We start from the raw sequence: 20,131 nt of genomic DNA on the forward strand, positions 1-20,131 counted from the left end.
AACTGCCATTGATATATATTTATCAACATTTTATAACTATTCGATGTTATATTGCTGAAGACAATAGCTATAATTTTTGTTTACATTTTAGACTGTAGCCTAAATTCCTGAATGCCGAAAAAGTATGGCTGTCAAAAACAAAATGAAAGTTGCTAATTTCATGAATTTTGGACTAGGAAAATCGTGTTTTTTTGTGCCTAAGTGACTCCTGATTTAATAACTGAGTCACACAAAGTCATTGCTGATATACCAATAATTATATAGCGTAAGTAAATTTTCAAATTCTTTGCTAAAAGTTCATATAGTTGTCTTTGTTTAGATTGTTTACATGTTTGTTGGTGTGTTTATCACACTGGTGACTGTACAAAATGTATGCATCATCAAGTAGTAGTGTACAAAATTGGTGAATGCATAGTTGTGATGAATTGGCTGGTATGAGTCATACATATTCTTGACTAGGGCCAACCCCAAGAAGAATACGTGCTAGCTTGTCCTGATGGAGCATGTCTGTTTTTCCAAAAAAAGATACTTTTATTAGTTTTACATTTTCTGGACAGCAGGGGCTGAAGCCGAGTGAGAGAGAGAGTGTCTCGGTATGAGGCCAGTGTTGCCATGAGGGTTCCAATGACGATGGAGTGTTCAGGCCAGTTCTGTTAGTGTATAGACTGTAGTGCAGCCACAGATGTCAATCACTGTCAAGGCTCTGCGTGCAAATATTTTGTTAAATTTAAGGACTAAGTTGAGAGAGCCAAGATGGACCGGTACCAGAAGATAAAGAAGATAGGTGAAGGCTCTTTTGGGAAGGCATTTCTTGTAAAGTCTAAGAGAGATGGCCAGCAGTATGTCATCAAGGAAATCAACATTGTTAGGGTAGGTAAACACAGCCTTGCATTGGGACAAAAGTATGCCTGTAGTATAATGTCTAAGAACCCGCAAGATTCAGCCCTGATTACAAGAACAGAGCACTGGCTATATCTAGCTGTTTATTATACAGAATCGTTCTACAAAGCAAAGCCAAGAAACAAATCTTTTTAACCTTTTGATGAGAGACCATTCAAGTCGGAAAGCACAATTTTCAGGAGGACCTCCGATGTCCAGACTCCACCAGTTCAAATCATTTCAATAAGGCTTCATTGTTGTCCTGGGGAAACCATGTTCAGCATAATATTTCAATTCACTTATAATTATGATAAAAGATAATTTAATGCTGAAGGCATCACTGATGACCCAAAATCCATAATCTCATCTTTGCCATATTTTCTGACAGATGTCAAAGAAAGAGCGTGATGAAGCAAGGAAGGAGGTGGCGCTGCTTGCTCAGATGAAACATCCAAACATCGTGACGTACAGGGAATCATTCGAAGGTAAATGAATTCATTCCTGGCAGAAAGCTTGTTGATGAATAAGGAGCCAGAATGCAGCTATTGGCACCAACTAGAAGTGCAGTGATACACCAATAACTATATCTGTAAAGCTTGGTGGGGTTTGTAAAAAGTTAGATGGCTGTTTTTAGCTCACCTCTTAGCAGAGGTGAGCTTATCCCATACCGTGGCGTCCGTCGTCCGTCGTCGTCGTCGTCGTCGTCGTCGTCGTCGTCGTCGTCGTCGTCGTCGTCGTCGTCGTCGTCGTCGTCCGTCGTCCGTTAGCAGGGCACGTTTCGTAACTGTTAGAGCTATTGAGTTGAAACTTGGTACACATGTACCCTTATGTAATGACACCTTGGAGACCAAGTTTCGGTCCGATTTGTTTCATGGTTTGGCCACCAGGGGGCCAAACGTTAAAAGTGAAAATATGCAATATCTCCCTTAATAGTAGTCGGGAAATTTTGAAAAAAATATGGTAGGTACTTCTAGCAAAGGTGCATCATATATCCTCCGGGTTTTTGATTTGACCTCCTTTTCAAGGTCACAGAGGTCAAATGGTGTAAATTGGCCATTAGGATGTAACGATGGCACGTTTCTAAACTGCAATGACTATTGATACCAAATATGGTACACATTTACCCCTTAGTCAGGTGATCTCAGGGACCGAAGTTTGGTCCAATATGATTCACCACTTGACCACCAGGGGGCAAAATCCAAAAACCTTAAAAATGTGATTATTCCTTAACTTCTTGCCCGATTGCCACCAATTTGATATCATGGGTACATCTAACCACCATACAGTATATGTCACACAGGTTTTTAATTTGACCTTCTTGTCAAGGTCACAGAGATCAAATGGCGTAAATTCGCCGTCAGGCCGTAACTATGGCACGTTTCTTAACTGCAATGACTATTGATCACAAATTAAGTACACATGTACCCCTTGGTCAGGTGATCGCAGGTACCGAAGTTTGGTGCGATCTGATTTGCCGTTTGGCCTCCAGGGAGGGGGCCAAATCCTAAATTCTTCAAAATGCCATTATTTCTAGTAATGACTTGCCCAATTGGCACCAATTTTATATCATAGGTACATCTAATTCTAACAACCATTCAATGTGTCACCCGGGTCTTCTTTGATTTGACCTACTTTTCAAGGTCACATAGGTCGAATGTACTGTAAATTGGACATTTTGGGGAAATTGTAATTGCTTGGACCTACATCAAACCTAACACTACATGACACAATACCATGCTCTTTATCCATCTTTCCTCCACATGAGGTGAGCACAATGGCCCTGGCCATTTTTATTATACTAAAGCGCTTCGTCTCTAACCAGGGTCTGTACTACATGTACAGCACTTTAGATCAACTGTCACTATCATAGGTCTAACTTGCATGGCACTTTTTGATGAGTCAAAACATGCCCTCATATTTGACGATGTTGGCGTTTGTCTTTCAGAAACTGGTAGTTTATACATCTGTATGGACTTCTGTGAAGCCGGTGATCTTTATGGGAAAATCAACTCACAAAGGGGAATATTGTTTCATGAAGATCAGGTGCTCGATTTGTTTGTACAGATCTGTTTCGCAATCAAATACATTCATGACAGGAAAATCTTACACAGAGATATCAAATCACAGGTAAATATAAACAATGAAAAGAAAAGCAATGCCAGTCAAACAATACCTATATCCTTCGTTCTTGTAATTTGCAGTAGAATCTCTCCATGTGCTGTCCTGAAGAACATACATCTCTTCACAGTTGCATGCCATTACATATTGTTAGTTAAAGTCCGTTGGGCAATTGCCTGAGTTACTGAACGGCTCATCAGACAGGAGCGTATCCCGGTTTCTGAAGCCTTAAAGCAACTAGAAGTCATACTACTTATGTAGAACTTTGTTACAATGAACCTCCATGTTTCTTGTTTCAGAATATATTCTTGACCAAAAATGGTACAGTCAAACTAGGAGATTTCGGAATTGCCAAAGTTCTCAACAGCACGGTGGAACTTGCCCGCACTTGTATAGGAACGCCATACTATCTGTCACCAGAGATCTGTGAGAACCGGCCATATAACAACAAGAGTGATATATGGTCGTTAGGATGTGTCTTATATGAGATTACTACACTCAAACATGCCGTAAGTACAGACAGCAGTTTGTGTTCACCTTAACCCATCAACAAGTCGGTGTTCTTTCCTCCATCCTGATGGCCTGGGCAGGTGATTCAAGTAACTGGTCAGAAGTTCTGTCTTAGACATGCTGCAACCACTGGCATGGTTGTGACGTGTTCTAGTGATCTATTAAGAAATGGTTTGCCCTTACCAAGTACTGTTTAGTTCAAAGGCTTGGGTGCTGATTTACTGAATTTCTCTCCAAGGACAAGGTCAAGCTACACAAAACCTATAAAAAGTCTGCCTAAATTTTACAAAAGTGGTGTAAAAGGAATGTTTCTATCCTATATTTGTCAATTTTCTTTCAGTTTGAAGCGGGCAACATGAAGAATCTAGTGTTTAAGATTGTGCGAGGATCCTACCCACCGGTCTCAGCTAAATACAGCTATGAGCTAAGGAACGTGATTGCTGCTCTCTTCAAGAGAAACCCAAGGTAGGCAGTTCTCAGCTGGTGCTGTGAGTGAAGATGATGGTAGGTAGTTCTCAGCTGGTGCTGTGAGTGAAGATGATGGTAGGCAGTTCTCAGCTGGTGCTGTGAGTGAAGATGATGGTAGGCAGTTCTCAGCTGGTGCTGTGAGTGAAGATGATGGTAGGCAGTTCTCAGCTGGTGCTGTGAGTCAGGCCATTTTGGGCCATTTCAAAGTACCGATTGGCGCTTGCCGTGGCTTGGACCCATGTCTTCCTGAACACAAGCTGGATGCTGTTCCATTGTACCACCATGTTTCCCATATCCCGTGTTCCTATGGAGTCATTACAGCATATCTTTGTACTTGTTTCAGGGACCGTCCGTCCGTTAACAACTTGCTGAAGAAGAACTTTCTCGTCAAAAAAGTGGAGAAATTCATGGGGAATGAGGTCAGTTTAGAAATATGTCTTCCTCCTTGACTGTGCCCTGTTTGAAGTCAACAACCTGGCCAGAGGATCCAGATGGCCACACATAACTGTTGTGAAGGAAGACCGACATATGTAAAGGCAACAATCTGATTCAGTATCCACCAACCTAAGAAGTGAATGCCGTCATCAAATGCTAAAAAGAAGTTGATGTATTGTTGATGTCAGAGCTAAGGAAGGCCCAGTCTTGGCATCAACATATTTCTGTCCTAATTTTACAACTGGAAAATCTCTCAAATTCAAACTGTTTCAGGTTATTGCCAAAGAACTCGCACACACTGTGATGCATGGTCAGAAGATGGCGAAGGATGTACGGGCACTGCCTCCTGCACCCGCTCCAGGTTAGTAAGGTTGTTTTTTCAGATAAGATACAGATCTGACCCAAGTTGTATCATGAGAGCTTGTGACCATGATGTGGTCTTTCAATGTTGGACTGGCTCTGAAGTCAGATGGTTACTATCAAGTGCCATCTAGACCACGACATTGATGCTCTTCTCTAGTTTGAGTGATGGAGACTGCTCTAACAATCCACCGAGAAGGGCTGCATGTGAAGGACAGTCTCTGGCCAGTCTGGGTTCTTCTCTTAAATTCTAGCTCAAACACTTATCAAATTCAACTGTGTATAACTTAGTATAGTGTATTTACTTTGTATTTCAAAATCTTGGATCAAATTAAGGAAAATCCTACCATTTTCAAAATGGATACTTTTGAACTCTCTTTATTCCCAGTGTCAAGACCTGTGTCTGCACGGAGCGTGCAAGAAAGACGTCCGGAGAGTGCAAGACCAACACCTCGTTATGATCCTGCTGCTGTTTATGGTGCTCCGGTTCGAAAATCCAAGGACAATGCTGCACGGCGCTCCAATTCTAGAGATGCACCAAGGAAATCCTCTGATGTTGATAGGAAGAGGGCGGCCATTGCCGCTGTTGCTGCTTCTAATAATGTAAGTCCAAATATTTTTTTCTCTTTTTTTTCTGCTCAAAATGAAGAAACATCGTCAGCCCCCAAAAAATCTTGGCTTTGGAATTTTTCAGAATTTTGAGCTTATGAAAAAATTTCTGAGTCCAAATATTTTTTTTCACTCTGGGCGTGAACTTAAAGACATGGGAGGGAACTTAGGGACATGGGAGGGAACTTAGGGACATGGTAGGGAACTTAGGGACATGGTAGGGAACTTAGGGACATGGTAGGGAACTTAGGAACATGGGAGGGAACTTAGGGACATGGTAGGGAACTTAGGGACATGGGAGGGAACTCAGGAACATGGGAGGGAACTTAGGGACATGGTAGGGAACTTAGGGACATGGTAGGGAACTTAGGGACATGGTAGGGAACTTAGGGACATGGGAGGGAACTTAGGGACATGGTAGGGAACTTAGGGACATGGGAGGGAACTCAGGAACATGGGAGGGAACTTAGGGACATAGGAGGGAACTTAGGGACATGGTAGGGAACTTAGGGACATGGGAGGGAACTCAGGAACATGGGAGGGAACTTAGGGACATGGTAGGGAACTTAGGGACATGGGAGGGAACTTAGGGACATGGTAGGGAACAATTAGTAACACAAGGCTTTTTGTGATCGTATTTTAGGAAATTGCCAAGAAAAGAAAAGAATTACTGGAGAAGGAAAAGGCAAGGCGTCTACACCAAAAGGTATGGTTGGTTTTCAGGGAATTTTTAATTTCAATTCATTTTTGCAGTTTCAATTTTCATGGGAGGTGATGTCCTCCAGAAAGTATGTAAACTACTTATATAACATGAAGTCGTAAAGAGAATTTGTTTACTTTTATTGATGTTCTCATGTTAAACCTGTCTGTTTTAGGAGAATGAGTTTGCTGTGCAACATAAGGCCATCGTGGATAAACAAAAGGTAGGATATATGATCTTGGGTAAAAAATGGGCAATTACTTCAAAAAGGTGACAAGTGGGTTATGTATTGCTAAATACAAGGTTACCAACCTGGACCAATTTACTGTGACAAGAATGTCGCTTGTTGGGGTTAGAGTGTTGCATAGAGATTCCACTTGGGGTTAGGCTGCAGTCATCAATATGCTGGTCCAAGATGTAACGGGCTGTAATGTCATGATTACAGGGTAATATAACGAGTAGATTTTAAAATGGTGGCTAAAAAAGGTGTTGTATTATTAGGACCACATCATATCTATGGAGATTTGGGTTATGGCCAACAAGCACCAAACGATGCAGTACTTAAATGTAGCTTTGTTGAATGCTGTGAAAGACGTTGGTGGAGTTGTAGTCTCTCTCTTAGCTTCCTGTGTTCTCGCACTTCTGAGTGACGCAGCACTTTCTGTTGGTAGGTGGCACGCATCAATAAGGCGCGAGAGGAGGGTTGGAAAGGTCTCATGGAATCTCTCAGCTCAAATGAGGACACGGTAAATCACTGACCATTGTCAAGTGGGAGATTTTCATCTAGGTTTATGTTTGTATTCTGGGCTCAAATCCTGAAAAAAACCAATGGTTAATCTGGAATTAGTCTGTATCTTTCTTCAACAACTATTAGCTTAAACTGTTTTAAACCCCCTAAAAATAACAACATATTTCCAATATCCTGCATGATTTTTGTACTTGGTGAATGTCTTTTATCTAAAATGTAATAATTTCTCTTCAGAAAAGTTCAGGGGAAAGTCGTCCAAAGACACCGCAGCAGCCAGTCAAAAGAAACATTCCATCGCCAGCCTTCAGGGTGAGTTGAGTTACTTTGATACCCTTATTGTTCTAGTATTCATCCTGGCAGTGTCTAGGCTAAAGGCCTTGGGGGGGTCTATGGCTGAGATGCCTAAAGTATGAAAAATGAGTTAGGCACTTATGTTATTTGTGTGACGAAATGTAAGCTTAATACTCTAATATTGTCCTCAATACTAGATCATTTTGATTTCCCTTGTTTAATGTTCAACTGTTTTAAAGATTTGAATAATCTTTGTGAATGTTTCAGCCGCTGCCTGTTGGTGGCGCCCCTCAGAGAATGCCTGTAAACGACCGTGGGAAATATGACCACTACAATGAATTCTTGGACAAGTTGGCAGCAGAACGAGGAGATCGTCAGAGAGATGCGGCACCAAAGGGTAAACATCTGATGTTTTCGTTTGCTAGTTCTTGTATTGATGATGCAGAGGAGTCTTATTCCTGAGTCGATGAAGCTGGTAGTGCTATAGAGTTCAAAGGTGATGGAATTCTGGTAGATGTAGGGGAACCATTATCTGTTAGACTGGGTCAGTACTTTTCCCTCCTCATTACAGGTCTATGACTGAGACCTTAGGAAAAGACTAAGATCATCTTGTATACCAGAGTGCCGATGGTATGTTGTGGCATTCTTCATGTTGGGCTTAACCAGAAGATAAAAATGCTGAAACTTTTGAATGGTTCTTGCAGCTTGAAGAAAGGCTACAACGATGTCATTTGCACTACGCCATCTTCTCTTTGTCAGATTACATGAATGCTGGTGAAGGTCCCCAGATTGCTGCACGACAAGGTCATCACGATCAACAGTTAGGTGCCAAGGCAGCGGAGCAAGCCAGAGTGGTGGAGGAGTACATGAACCGTAAGAAGGAGGCGGCATATTACAAACAGAGAGGTCAGGCACAGGTGCGGGGTGTCCAGCGACGACCTGACAGTGCCAGGGGTGGAGCAGGTGATGCCAGGCCGGTGAAGAGAGAGTGGGCAGAGATAGATGCCAAGAATGAAGAGGAGAAGGTAACGTGAGAAAGAATTTCTAAACTGTTTCTGTAGCAAGGGCAAATGTGGATTGCTGATGGTTTTGATTCCTAGTAGTTTGTCTGCTGAGGCTGTTTAGCTTTCCCTTACACATTGAAGTGGTATATTTTACTTCCACTTCCATTGTAAACAAGCCCCAACAATAGGTGTGATGAAATCTAAGAACAGAAATGACAAAATGATGGGCCGAGTTTCCCAAACATGTCGTTACAGTATTTGGTTGATGATGTATCGTTTCATCTCTGCAGGAATATTTAGCAAGATTGAAGCAGATACGACTACAGAATTTCAACGAGAGAAGAAACATGAGGCAGGAGGGTGTGGCTAAACAAGGAGCTGGGGTCAAGGTGAGTGTTTGCTGGGAGGATGCATCAGGTTTGAACTTATTCTGATTCCAGAGCTCAAAGCAACCTCACGTTGACTTGCCAGTGAAGCATAGAGAGGAGGAGTACAGGGACTGAGCTTGTGTCGTGTTTGAAACATGATCAGTCACAAGATGAGGTAGAGAGATTGAACGGACATGGCATGGAGCTTCTCATCTCAAATGCTGGAATAGTGATGATGATAATAAGAGGGATGTTTGTCTTTCAGGGTGCATTGAATGCCGACGCAGAACAACGGAAGAAGAAGATTGAAGCCCTGAAAGCTCAGGCTGATGAGCGCGCAAACAAGTTAAAGGTTCAGCTTGAACAGAAGAGACGCGAAGCTTATGAGAAGGAGAAATATGCCAGAGAGGTAGGTCATGGTGCTTTATGGTTTGATTTGATGGTCTAGCAGAAACGACCTCAGGTATGGGTTCGGATCAGTGGTCAGTTTCTAATCTTATGCACTAATGATGTGCTTTGCTAGATTCACTTTACACAACGGAGGCAATAACACTGGGTAGTTCAATCTGTTCATTTGATTTTGAATTGAGGATGGGTAAACAGCCTGGATGACTGAATGTTTACACCACTACAAGATGTGTATGAGAAGAAGACTGGCTCACAATGAGTGATTTAGTGTATTTTGCATGCAAGATCCATTGTTAAACAACTTCATTTTCATACTCACTATGTGTATGAGTCTTCATAGTTTGCAATTGATATGAGCCAATCGTAATGTTCTTGTTTCCAGAGAGACCGAGGGTTTGAACAGAAACCACTGTTCCCAGTTGAACCACCCAGAAAGTAAGTAGATTGAATATCGTTTAAGAGTCTGTTACTTTGACCCCACCTTGTCAGTGATATGCATTCTGTGAGTCATTCATTCCCTTGAGAAGGTTTCAATGTTAATTACCAATTGAGATGTGCATGACCTGTACAATCTTTCGTTTAATGGCCAAGCAGACTGAAGAATGTCATGAATTTCCCGATTGACTTCAGACTGAACCTACACTTACCCAAATAATATTCTCCTTTTACATGTCTGTCTGTTCCTTGTCGTTCAGGGGTGAGGCAGCTCCAGCAATCTCCATCACACAGGCCATGTCAGCTATCGGTGCCAAGCCACAGGTTGAGAGCAGCAGTGAAAAGTAAGCACATGCAATTACCCAATAGGATTTGTTTCCAGTGCAATCACTCTCCATTGCACAAAAATGGCACTGCACCCGAAAAGCCTAAAGTGGCCGTGAACATTTGTGAGCATTTCACTTCAAGTGACTCGTTCTTGGACATGACTGGGAGAACAGACTGAGAAGTTTGAGATGAAGAAATAACGTTTTGTTCACCTGATGCATTTTCTGTTTGGTGAAATTGATGATTCATTAGGCATCACTGCCATTACTTGACTTCTGTTTTGAATGTTGTTATCGTTTTATTTTCTTGTTTATTTGAGCACTTTATTATTTGTTTTATTGAAGGGTTGAACCCGCTCCTGTTATTCCTATCACACAAGCTATGGCGGCTATCGGTGCGCGGAAAGAAGTCGAATCAAGTATTGAGAAGTAAGGCACTGATGATGATGATGATGATGATGATGATGATGATGATGACGATCTGCACATGTCTATGCCACTTTTTTGTTATGTTTCACTTTTAAAGAGCTTTATGCCATCTGTTTGAGAGCAAATTTGTCTTGATTTGGTACCAGCCAAAACAAGGGGGCTGTCAGCGAGGAAATATTAGTCCTTGTCACCTCTGAGGGTCTGTGTTCGGTTGCCAGTCAGACCAGGCACATCAACGTAACAGAGAGGGTGACTCTCTTCAACAGTGTAGTTCCCTTTAGGTGCCCCGGCTTCCTCAAAATCATCAAAATGCTGTCTAAAGAGCTACATGTAGAAATGAGCCAAATGAGCTCTCAGCCAGTGCTCTCGACTCAACAGTTCTTAAAAGAAGTGATGGGTGGTTATGGTTGATGAAATAATCCAGCATGGATTCCCTTCTGCAGCTGATTCCAACTTCCCAGAAGAGAGACTGTATATGTACTGCCACATAGGTAAGAAAGGCCTACACATGTGATATTCTGTTTGCAGATCACCACTCCAGAAGAAGAAAGATGCAATACTTCGCCGAGTCAATGAAAAACCTCGTCCCAAGTGGGGAAATAGGGACGAGGGTCTATTCCTTGCCAATATGGAATTAGAGGAGACGGCCTCAGGAATGGAAGGTAGAGTATATGCATTCTCTTGTTGTAATAATGTTTTCATTATCAGTGGGATTTTACTATACTGTGAACCTTGAACATTTGGGAGTGCTTTATGTTCAGACGTATCCTGTCAAAGGGAACTAAAAGTGCTTGAAAAGTTCAACTCTTATTGCCTTAATGAATGAACTCTGTACGCACATTCTCAATGTGTGACACTCTAAGATGAGTACTGCTTATGACAAAAAGCAAGATGTTTGATTGGGTGAAACTTGCCAGGATGCTGACTCTAGGATAATGAAAAGTTAATTGAAGTCAATGACGTTTTGATGCTTCATGTGAATAACCAAAGAAAACGAGATTGTAACGCTTCTAACATTTCTCCTCTCCAGCCACGAGTGTTCGTGATTCAGTCGTGTTAGGTGGCGACAGCAAACCCAAGGAGGAACGTAAAAGGTGGGGTGCACCGGAAGAACTTAAGAATAAGGAGGAGGTCGACCCGGATGTGTTACCAAGTGCACGGAGACAGTGGGGAGGCATGCATGAGAGTCTGATTAATAAACTGAGTGAGGCAGATATACAGGCGACAGTGACGTTAGTGAAGAAAGAGGAAGAAAGTCCAGGTGAGAGTTGAGTTAAGATCCCCTTTCTTTCACTCAGTGAAGGCCATCACTAAGGCTGTTAAAGACATGGCTCTTTTACTTTCTACTTGTTCAGACAACTGAGCTTTCTAACCATCTGTATACGATATCTTTTGGTTCCAGGTAAACCCCGAGTTGGTGAAACCATCGTGATAACCACCCAGCCCCCGACGCCAAAGGCTCATGGGACGATAACATTATCCAAAGATGACACCAAATCAAGTAAGAAGTTTCTTCTATTTCTGGTGTTGGCGTCTTGGAGAGGTTTCTCTCACTGGGTCAACTTTACTCTAAAATGATCTCTTTGATTCAGCAGCTGTGCTTATTGCAGGAGTTAGCAATGCAAACTTGTCTTCCTCTCGAATATGCCGTAACAAGAGAATCAATGTACTATTTGTTATTTTCCTTTATGTCCTGTGGAGTATGTTCAGTTGGTTCAGTGGATATGCAGGTGACCTGTCTGTTCATTCCACTTAACTGATGTATTATAGACATGTTTTTCTCAAGATGTACAATCCATCTCCTTTTCCCAAAGATTCCTTGCCAAAACTTCTGAGATAGGCATATCAATGGAAAATCTAAAACTTATTACTATATAAACCTTGCAAAAATTCATTTCTCGAGAATTTATGTCCTGTGTTGGTTATGGGTGGTTAGCTTTCAATTGTTAATTTTCTGTGATATTCAGAAGACGAAGAAATCAAAGACCCAGATGCATCCAAATTGGCTCCGGGAGATGGTGGCTTTATAAAAGGTGCTGGGGTTACAATAATAATCTCTGACCGGGAGGAAGGAGATCAACAGAGAAGACCTCTCCCGAGACCAAGAACCCCAAGCCCTCAACCAGAAGTGCCGCCTGTTATCTCGGACAGAGAGGAAGGTGATAAACCAAGAAGGCCTCAACCAAGACCAAGATCACGATCGCCGAGCCCACAACCAAGAGTGCTACCTGAGTTGAAACCAAGGAAAGAGAAGGTGTCTGGTTCAGATTCTGATGAAGAACCGAAGGCAGCGGTAAAAGGAAAACGGTCAAAGTCACAGCTAGCCTGCCTCAAGGCTAAGAGTGATAAGACATCAGAAGGTGATCTGGGTGATGTGTCATATGGCAGTGAACCGAAGCCTGAGGAAACAGATGACGTGAAACCAGATGTAGCTGTGACGGCAGATAGGTCTGTAAAACCTGTGATAGCCCCTGAGCCAGATATTGCTGTCAATGCTACTCTAACTTCACCCAGCAAGCCTGATGTTCCCACGAAGCCAGTGGTGCCTACTAAGCCTGGTGTGTCTGTGGTGCAAGATGTACCACCGGAGCCTGACATGGTCTCCGATGAACCTGGGAAGCCAAAGTTACCAGCCAAGCCTGTTATAGATGCTAGAACTGTCAATTTCAAAGTCAAGAAGGAATTGGAAGGTGAAGATGAAGATAGAGCAGAAGGAATCCCTGACACCGAAGATTCTAAAGCAGAACTTGTTGAGTCTGAAGATGCTGCACCCCCTGCTGGGAAAGATGAGAATGTCCTGCCAAGAGAGGTTTGGGACCTGGGTGAGTCCACCTGCCATCGCTTCCTGCTAACACTACTAACCTGTTACTTTTCCTGAATCAGCTAACCAGGATCTGCAGTCACTTTCCGCTAGTGGTGCTAACCTATTCGACCTGTTAGTCTTGACCAACATGCTTTTGCCTCTTCTTGTATCTTACATGTGTTTGGATTCCTTCTCCCTTGGTGATATTTTCAATCATGGTTATCCAGAGACGCCAGCCTTGTATTTCAGCAGCCGACCTCCCAATCTTAACCCTGCAACAAAAACAAATGGCGTGTTTCATAGGGAGTTCTATTGTGAGATGTGTCTTAACGTTTTCCCACATCCAACACTTAACATATCCGGTGATGTCAGCCTGATATTGCTTGTTTTAGTCTTGTGGTGTTGACTGTGAAGTATATTTGAACAGAGTTGATTGATTGCATGAGGCAGCAGTGGTCAGCCTGGAATAGGCCCAGTCTCGCAAATACAACACCACAATCATCGACCTTAAAACAGTCTGCTATTGATATCATCCTAACCAGGGGTAGACCCAGAGGGAAGACTCCCCGGCCCCCAATGGAGCTCGTTCCTTTGGGACTCATCAGACCAGGCTGCGACCGCATGTCCCTAGCCCCCATCAAGAATCTCGGATCCTCCCCTGCTAAACCTCAATGCCTTCCCTTCAACTAACATGAAACTGCATGTCCCTTTCTTTTGACTTTATTTGTATTTTAGAAGTGACTTCCTGTTATGTACCTTTGAACTAACCTTCTTCTCTAACTTGTTGTGTTTCATCTCACATTTCTAACAACTGATTGTTCATGTAAACACAAGTGGCATGTTCTGCAGAGGACTCCTATGATCCAGACCTGTTTGTCCGTCACCAACTGGAATCTTCATGCATCTTTGTCAACAACATGTTGACGACCTTGATCTAGTCAGCTTTCAGATCCTCATGTCCAATAGGTGGCCTTATCGGCTGGGAACTTGCTCTCGCTAGTTTCCTGGGCAACTAGATACTGTGAGCCTCGACATACTCACGACCATCTTGTTTCACTGTTTTGTAAAATCGCAACTTGGGTGGGAGTGGCAGGTTTTCAAGGATGCTGTTGCCTCATGCCATTCAATGAAGCTCATCAACTAGAACTTCTTATCATGAGTGCTTGAACACATTGAGATTTCAGAAGAGCAGTTTGATCGTCTTTGCCATTTGTAATGGCGAATCCTTTTCATCTCTTTTCAGAACAACCCTCCCCATCTCCAGAGAAACCGTCCAGCAAGTTAAAGGAGTCTTTGAAGAAGGAATCACCTGGTAAGGTTGATGTGAAAGGACCGACAGAGGTGAATGCATCACAGGGCGGGAAGCTGTTTGATAAGGTCGAGTTGGAGGAGGCAGACGATCAGAATGTTGATGATATGAAGGTGGAAGAGTTTGAGGAAGAAGAGACTAACCCAAGGTATGTATCAGCAGCATTTCCATCCCGTTTTGGCTGAAGGCAAAGACAAAGTGAATTCATAGCACGGTTGTCTCAGCTCAGCAGGTGACGTTCTACTTTGTATGTAGTATGGTATCATTGCCCTTGGTCTGTACGGGACTTGTGACAAATTGATACGAAATCAGCTTCCTCTTTTCTGATTTAAAAGACGCGATTCTGTTCTTTTGTAGCTATCAGAAGACCATCTCTGGAATGAAGCTGGGCCTAACCATTGGACATTTTGATCTTCAAAATAGCAAGGTAAGTTGATGAAAAAATCCATCATGACCTGATATCCTCTTGGATGGGATTCGTTGTCGACACTTGGCCTTGCCGATGCTCTCGCTACAAGAGACCTCTGTGTTGCATCTCAATCAAAGGCTGAAGTTTGTGTCATGCTCCAGTACAGGGCGATGAAACAATACTGATGTTTCCTTGAGTTGAACCCACGACCACCTGATTATGAGCACGCTACTCCAACCACTTTGCCACTGACCTCCCTTTATCTGTTTCAGATGTTGAGGACATGTTCGTTACCAGATTTATCCAAGTTGTTCAAGACAATAGAGGGCAGTCCTGATGATGTGGCTCATGTGCGTTATTCCCTGGATTTGCCGTCATCGCCAAAGAGTCAGGGGGACGAGGATGGGAACGAGGATGGGGACGAGGAAGAGGGGGACAAGGATAGGGAAGAGGAGGGATCTGATTCTGATTCCGATGTTGACAGTGATGAAGTGTATGTTACTGGGGTTTTGGCCTGTTTTAAGAAAAATCACTTGTTTAATGTCCTCTACTTTATCCCCTGTGTAGGATCTTTTTTTCTTTGCCTGGCAGAGATACTCAGGAGCTAGAGATCACGGCTTTAGGTTAATCACTAGGCTATGGGACCTGGCATTGATTGCGATGATAATATTGACCCCCATCCTTTATACCTCCATCTTTTTCTATCACCAGTGATGAAGACTTGGCAAACGTCATGGCAACCATGGAGAGTCTCCTCCTCGACAGACAGGACAGCCAGGTTGAGCATGACATTGAAGAGCTCAACGACCTGAAGGGCAGTGGGTCGGACTCGGGAAACGAAGCGGACAACGACCGAGATTCGGCAACAACGACCGGTGACAGCTCCATCATCAACACGATCGTCCCGGGGCAGGAGGAATGGTGCAACTCTGGTAGGTTGTATTCTTAACCTTTTCATCGCTACGTCCAGAACTTGACTGGACTGGTAACCAAACAAACCCAGTTTAAAAGAGCACCAGTGGAAGACGAGCGGTAGGATCAGGAGCAGGTTGCCTCTGTGACCATGCTGACTATGTTATAATTGCTGTCCACACAATACTGCACTCCTGACCAATTAGCACTAAAGTTACAACATGACACATTTGTGGCAAGAAGAATGCATGCTGCCTTTCTAAATGCATTACTGGTTCTACTTGTCCATATTTCATGTTTGTTCCAGATGATGACGATGATGACAATAACAGCGACCGAGAGCGTGAGGAAGAGGACATGTTTTGCCGGCTGGAGGCAGCGCGTGCCAAGCTTGAGTCCGAGTTGGGCTGTGATAGATTCTTAGATGTTTACAAGGCAGTACAGGTCAGTAAGAGGCTTCTTGTGCCTTTCTTGCGGGGCCAGCTCAAGAAAAGGTCATTTGAAGGAAAACTAAGCCAAAAAAGACTTGGCATGATACCCAGCTAATGCAACGTGGCATTATTGATGGACATAAGGAATGCCATGTAATCTGAACATATATGACTTGTGGACTGTGTGTCTATTGTGAACCAAATGATATCACTTCTCAACTGGTATTCATAGCCTGTATGTGTGACTCCCCAGTCTATATGCCACTCACTATGACTCTCAATAGGATACATTTTCTCATTGTGTCATCACCACCATTCGTAGAGTCATCTTGTAAAAGGTTCTATGTTTGTTCAGGCTGCCCATGAAGACGAGGATGAAACCATTGAAAATGGTGAGAAGATAGCGCTTAAGATTCTTGGTGACAAGGGTCATCTGTACAACAAGATCTTACAACTTGTCATGGCGGACGGAGCTTACATTGAAGGTAGGTGGCCTGCGGTCTCGAGCTCAATCAAGTGACTCAGATCAGCCACTCATGCCAGACATATCAGTTTGGAAATGTCACACTCTGACTCTGTTCCAACATCTCATTTCAAAAGTAAGGTTGCCTCCTTTTCTCCTGAAACTGAGATGGGTCATATCAAAGGATGTCCTGAAGAGCACCATGAAATAAGTGTAATGTTGGCAGTAACGTTCTTGAAACTCTGCAGTTTTTGATATCACACGATCGTAATATTTGCTGAGTGTATCTTCTTTGTACTTTCAGACAATGACTAACCACTGATGACCAGTCGGGGCATTCATGATCGAGTTTCCAAGAAGAGAATATCATAGAAACAGCAGCCTGATCACTCAGAATTAACGTCCATTTATATTTTACTTAATTCCTTCCAGTTTGTTATCGTCCATGGAATTCAGAATCAGAAATCTTATCTGCCTTTGTTAGATTATCAAAAGCTTGATGTTTGTAGCTGATGTTCTACTTTGATGCTGATCGATCAACTGGGCCTGGTCTAGTCCTGCAGTATTTTGGACTTGCAGGTCAAGGGGGTAATATTGTTAGCTCTAGGGCCTACCAACTTCCTTGAAGGGCCTAATCAGAAGTCACAATTGCATGATATCACTGCCTTGCACTGACGTATAGCATTTTGCAATGTCAGTTACTATATGTATAAACCCTTTATATTGAGGTCCTAATATCTTAGCAAAATGTACGACGGAGTGACTTGATAATTCACTGCTCTTCCCCCCAAAAGGTCATCAGCCTCAGTTTGAGTGACAGAATAACGTGCATTTCTATAGAGGAAACAAGTGGCAGTGAGTTGTCAGGCCTGTACAACTGTATCTTTGAGACATATCATTAACCGTCCATGTAACACACGCTTGTCTGTGATTATTTTTAGCATTATCACGTGCACTGAATGTTGAGTTTTATAGCTTGCAGAGATGACTGTCAGTGGATGATAGATCAAATGGGAAATATTCCAGTTGGATTTACATGTATGATTGTAGGGTTATCAGTTCCTACAAACTTGCTTTGGTATATGCATGTAGGTTGGGGAGGGGGGGGTCCGTTTTGCTTACAGGAAATAGGCCCGGGTTGGACAGGGTTCATGAATTTGTGTATGCTAGTACCCAAGTCGTGAATTTTGTGAACCAGCTGGGTTGCTTATAAAATGCTTTTGCTTATCCTACAATGCTGTGTTATTTCAGATGTGTAATTAGTAAAAGTTGCCAATGAGATTAATTAGAAGCCTCTTTGCTTTTGGTGTCTTGATTAAGCAACAGTTCCCATCGAGCCTGAGGAGGATCAACTGCACAACTGAATTGGTGACTTGTAAGATCTCACGAAGTGGCTCAACTAGTGAGATGACCGCTGATGAGTGGTTCCACCTAGAGTTATTCAAGCTGTATGTTTACAGTCAGAATAACACATCCTCTCATAGCAAGCCTTCGTATTGTTCCTTGAAAACACTCATCAATCAAAGCCATGCTGTAATTGGCCTGATTTGGTGAGATACCTTGGCCATAATCCAAAGGCTTGCTATGGGAGGATGAAATGACATGACTTTCCCAGAAAGGGTGGTCACCCAGAATCCATCCATTTCAATCAAAATGCTAAGAAGTCTGATGAAAACGTCCAAAGCAGTATTTTGTGCTACAGACCCAGAACTTCCTTTGACTGTGATTTTTGTTACTGACTTACTTTTGTTGTTATTATTGTGTCTGGTCAAAGGGTGAGATGTCCCGGACCATTTCTAGCAGTCTTGGTTGACCAGACTGGACAAGTATTGAAAACTTGTAACTTATAGAAGATTGTCACTTGCACTATTGCACAATGAGCATGACTATTATTCACATAGCACATTTATCCCACTCCCCTAAAGGCATGTGATCCAAGGGGGTCAACTAAACAGTAGGTCTGGTATCTGGGAAACAATGCCTTTTAACTTGGTTGTGTAGTGCTTCTTGACTTGTTGGCCATCTCACCAGTCGCTTGCGTAGTGGCAGCCATAAGCTTCCTCCAACTGACTCTTCCCTGGGCTTGCCAAGCCACTTGATGTGGTTCCAGCAATCCTAGAAGTGACTGGGTGTATTTGAGGTAGGACACTCGCTGGCACCTGGGCACCTCCTGTAGCCGTTGTTGGCTGGTACTAGCAAAGCTTGCTTGTTCATCATCTGGCATAGTCGTAGTATGTGCACCAGAAAAGTCAGTTGGTGCAGGTGCACAGGTGCTAGAGATTGGGGGATCGACCCTTGATGTGTAATTGTGTCTGGGCAGCAGATAGGTACCTCCTTTCCGCTGTCATCGCAGGCTTGCCTTGGTGCACAGAGACACTGCCATCCCTTGGGAGAGGACAACGGCCAACAAGTTGAGAACTTGCTGTTTCATTCCATAGTGGCTAGTACTTATTCCAGTTGAGATTCTTTATGTGAGAGATCAGGTTATTTCATTGTAATAAAAGAGTATGTGATAACGTTCCTTTCTTTAGTATTTACTTTGTAACCAGTTAGCAGAGTCGGATATCCTGGGAAATTGACGAGTTGGCCTGTCTGCACTGATCGTCATGCCTGCTGCTAAATGCTTAGTTCATGAAATCCGTTTGTGGAGTTGTAGACAGGTACCATAAAGCAAACTTGTTACCATAGGGAACAGACTTTGTGATACCAGAGGCCACCTTGAATATCAAATTTCAAGGAAATGTCCAAAAAATTTGGCTTCTACTGGTCAGTTCAACTGTTCCATTGTTTTTCAAATTTTCTTTTATCAACTTCATTATTCTTCATCTCTTGACTGCTGGTACTTGAGTCGGCAGTATTTCAACAAGTTTTCGCCCTCCCCAGGGTGTTTACTTATCGAGCTTGCTTTAACTCCGGTAGCTGGTTATGGGTTTTACTCCTCCTCCAGCTGGTTATCGCTTTCACGGCTCGCCTGCGTGGTTCCAAACTTTGACGATTGGCGGCGTGTTCCAAACGTTGTCATCAATCTTGACTAGAGGCGCTGATGTCGTTCCTCACAATTTTTTTAATTTCAGCACTCGGGCGAGTTTGACGTTGTCATGTCTTCAAATAGGAAAAGACGAAATGCATCCCAATTTGGCGGGTATTGAAGCGAGAGGACTGTACCCGCAAATATACAACGAGCGGTAAAGGTTTGCCGTTTTGGGCATAAAATGGCTCTAAAACCGCCACCATTATTACATAACCCCCACCACCGAATGATGAAACAAAATTTATGTTACCAACTATGACAGTCATGTACGGGTACATTGTATATGAATATCGTGACAGTTATATGTTATGTATATAACAGTTATAAGTTCGCCGCGGCCATGTGATCCTCTGAATGATGTTGATCAGGCTCACTTTGAAATTGACCTGTGGTGACAGCCCGCAGCTTTTTGCGAGGGACTCATTGTGAAGGATGAATAGTATCAGTGTTTGAATGTATCCAAATACACGCATGCATAAATCATGCTCTATTGGGCTTGCTTGCAGCGTTTTTCGGGACTCTTCGGTCAGTGTAGAGCTGAATGACTTCGGCCTTGGCAGAACCACTGAAGAGGGTCATCAAATGATCAAGTTATTCTTTCAATACGAACTTTCGTAAGTATCTTGTACATATTTTCGATTGCCGTTTTTGAAAATCAGATATCCTCCAAACGATTTGAGCGCAT

At 42.9% G+C, this 20,131-nt stretch overlaps 1 protein-coding gene across 4 annotated transcripts; it reads left to right on the forward strand.

Moving 5' to 3' along the window:
• The first annotated feature begins 87 nt into the window (after positions 1–87).
• Positions 88–18,924, forward strand: LOC135493205 (serine/threonine-protein kinase Nek1-like). Of its 4 annotated transcripts, none has more exons than XM_064780289.1 (31): positions 88–265; positions 561–870; positions 1,268–1,364; positions 2,825–3,006; positions 3,297–3,506; positions 3,848–3,972; positions 4,319–4,394; positions 4,684–4,771; positions 5,159–5,373; positions 6,023–6,085; positions 6,255–6,302; positions 6,751–6,825; positions 7,062–7,136; positions 7,386–7,515; positions 7,878–8,143; positions 8,413–8,511; positions 8,756–8,899; positions 9,281–9,333; positions 9,594–9,677; positions 10,005–10,088; positions 10,617–10,750; positions 11,119–11,349; positions 11,491–11,589; positions 12,056–12,910; positions 14,135–14,348; positions 14,558–14,627; positions 14,882–15,102; positions 15,321–15,541; positions 15,829–15,965; positions 16,308–16,437; positions 16,720–18,924. In XM_064780289.1, exons 2-31 carry the CDS (start codon positions 754–756, stop codon positions 16,728–16,730), a joined length of 4,554 nt encoding a protein of 1,517 aa, XP_064636359.1. In that variant the 5' UTR covers positions 88–265; positions 561–753; the 3' UTR covers positions 16,731–18,924. The 4 variants fall into 4 exon arrangements, with proteins under 4 accessions (XP_064636359.1, XP_064636360.1, XP_064636361.1 ...); XM_064780290.1 differs by having other exon boundaries at positions 733–870; XM_064780291.1 differs by lacking the exon at positions 6,751–6,825.
• Positions 18,925–20,131: the final 1,207 nt, after the last annotated feature.

The sequence above is a fragment of the Lineus longissimus genome, chromosome 9 (assembly GCF_910592395.1).
Source record: "Lineus longissimus chromosome 9, tnLinLong1.2, whole genome shotgun sequence".
NCBI lineage: Eukaryota > Metazoa > Nemertea > Pilidiophora > Heteronemertea > Lineidae > Lineus > Lineus longissimus.

Excerpts from the sequence above, each read along its gene's own strand:
- LOC135493205 (XM_064780289.1), top strand. The coding sequence starts at position 754 with ATGGACCGGTACCAGAAGATAAAGAAGATAGGTGAAGGCTCTTTTGGG. Across the intron at positions 14,628-14,881 it reads TTGATCTTCAAAATAGCAAG|ATGTTGAGGACATGTTCGTT; the intron begins GTAAGTTGATGA and ends TATCTGTTTCAG. Across the intron at positions 15,103-15,320 it reads GATGTTGACAGTGATGAAGT|TGATGAAGACTTGGCAAACG; the intron begins GTATGTTACTGG and ends TTCTATCACCAG.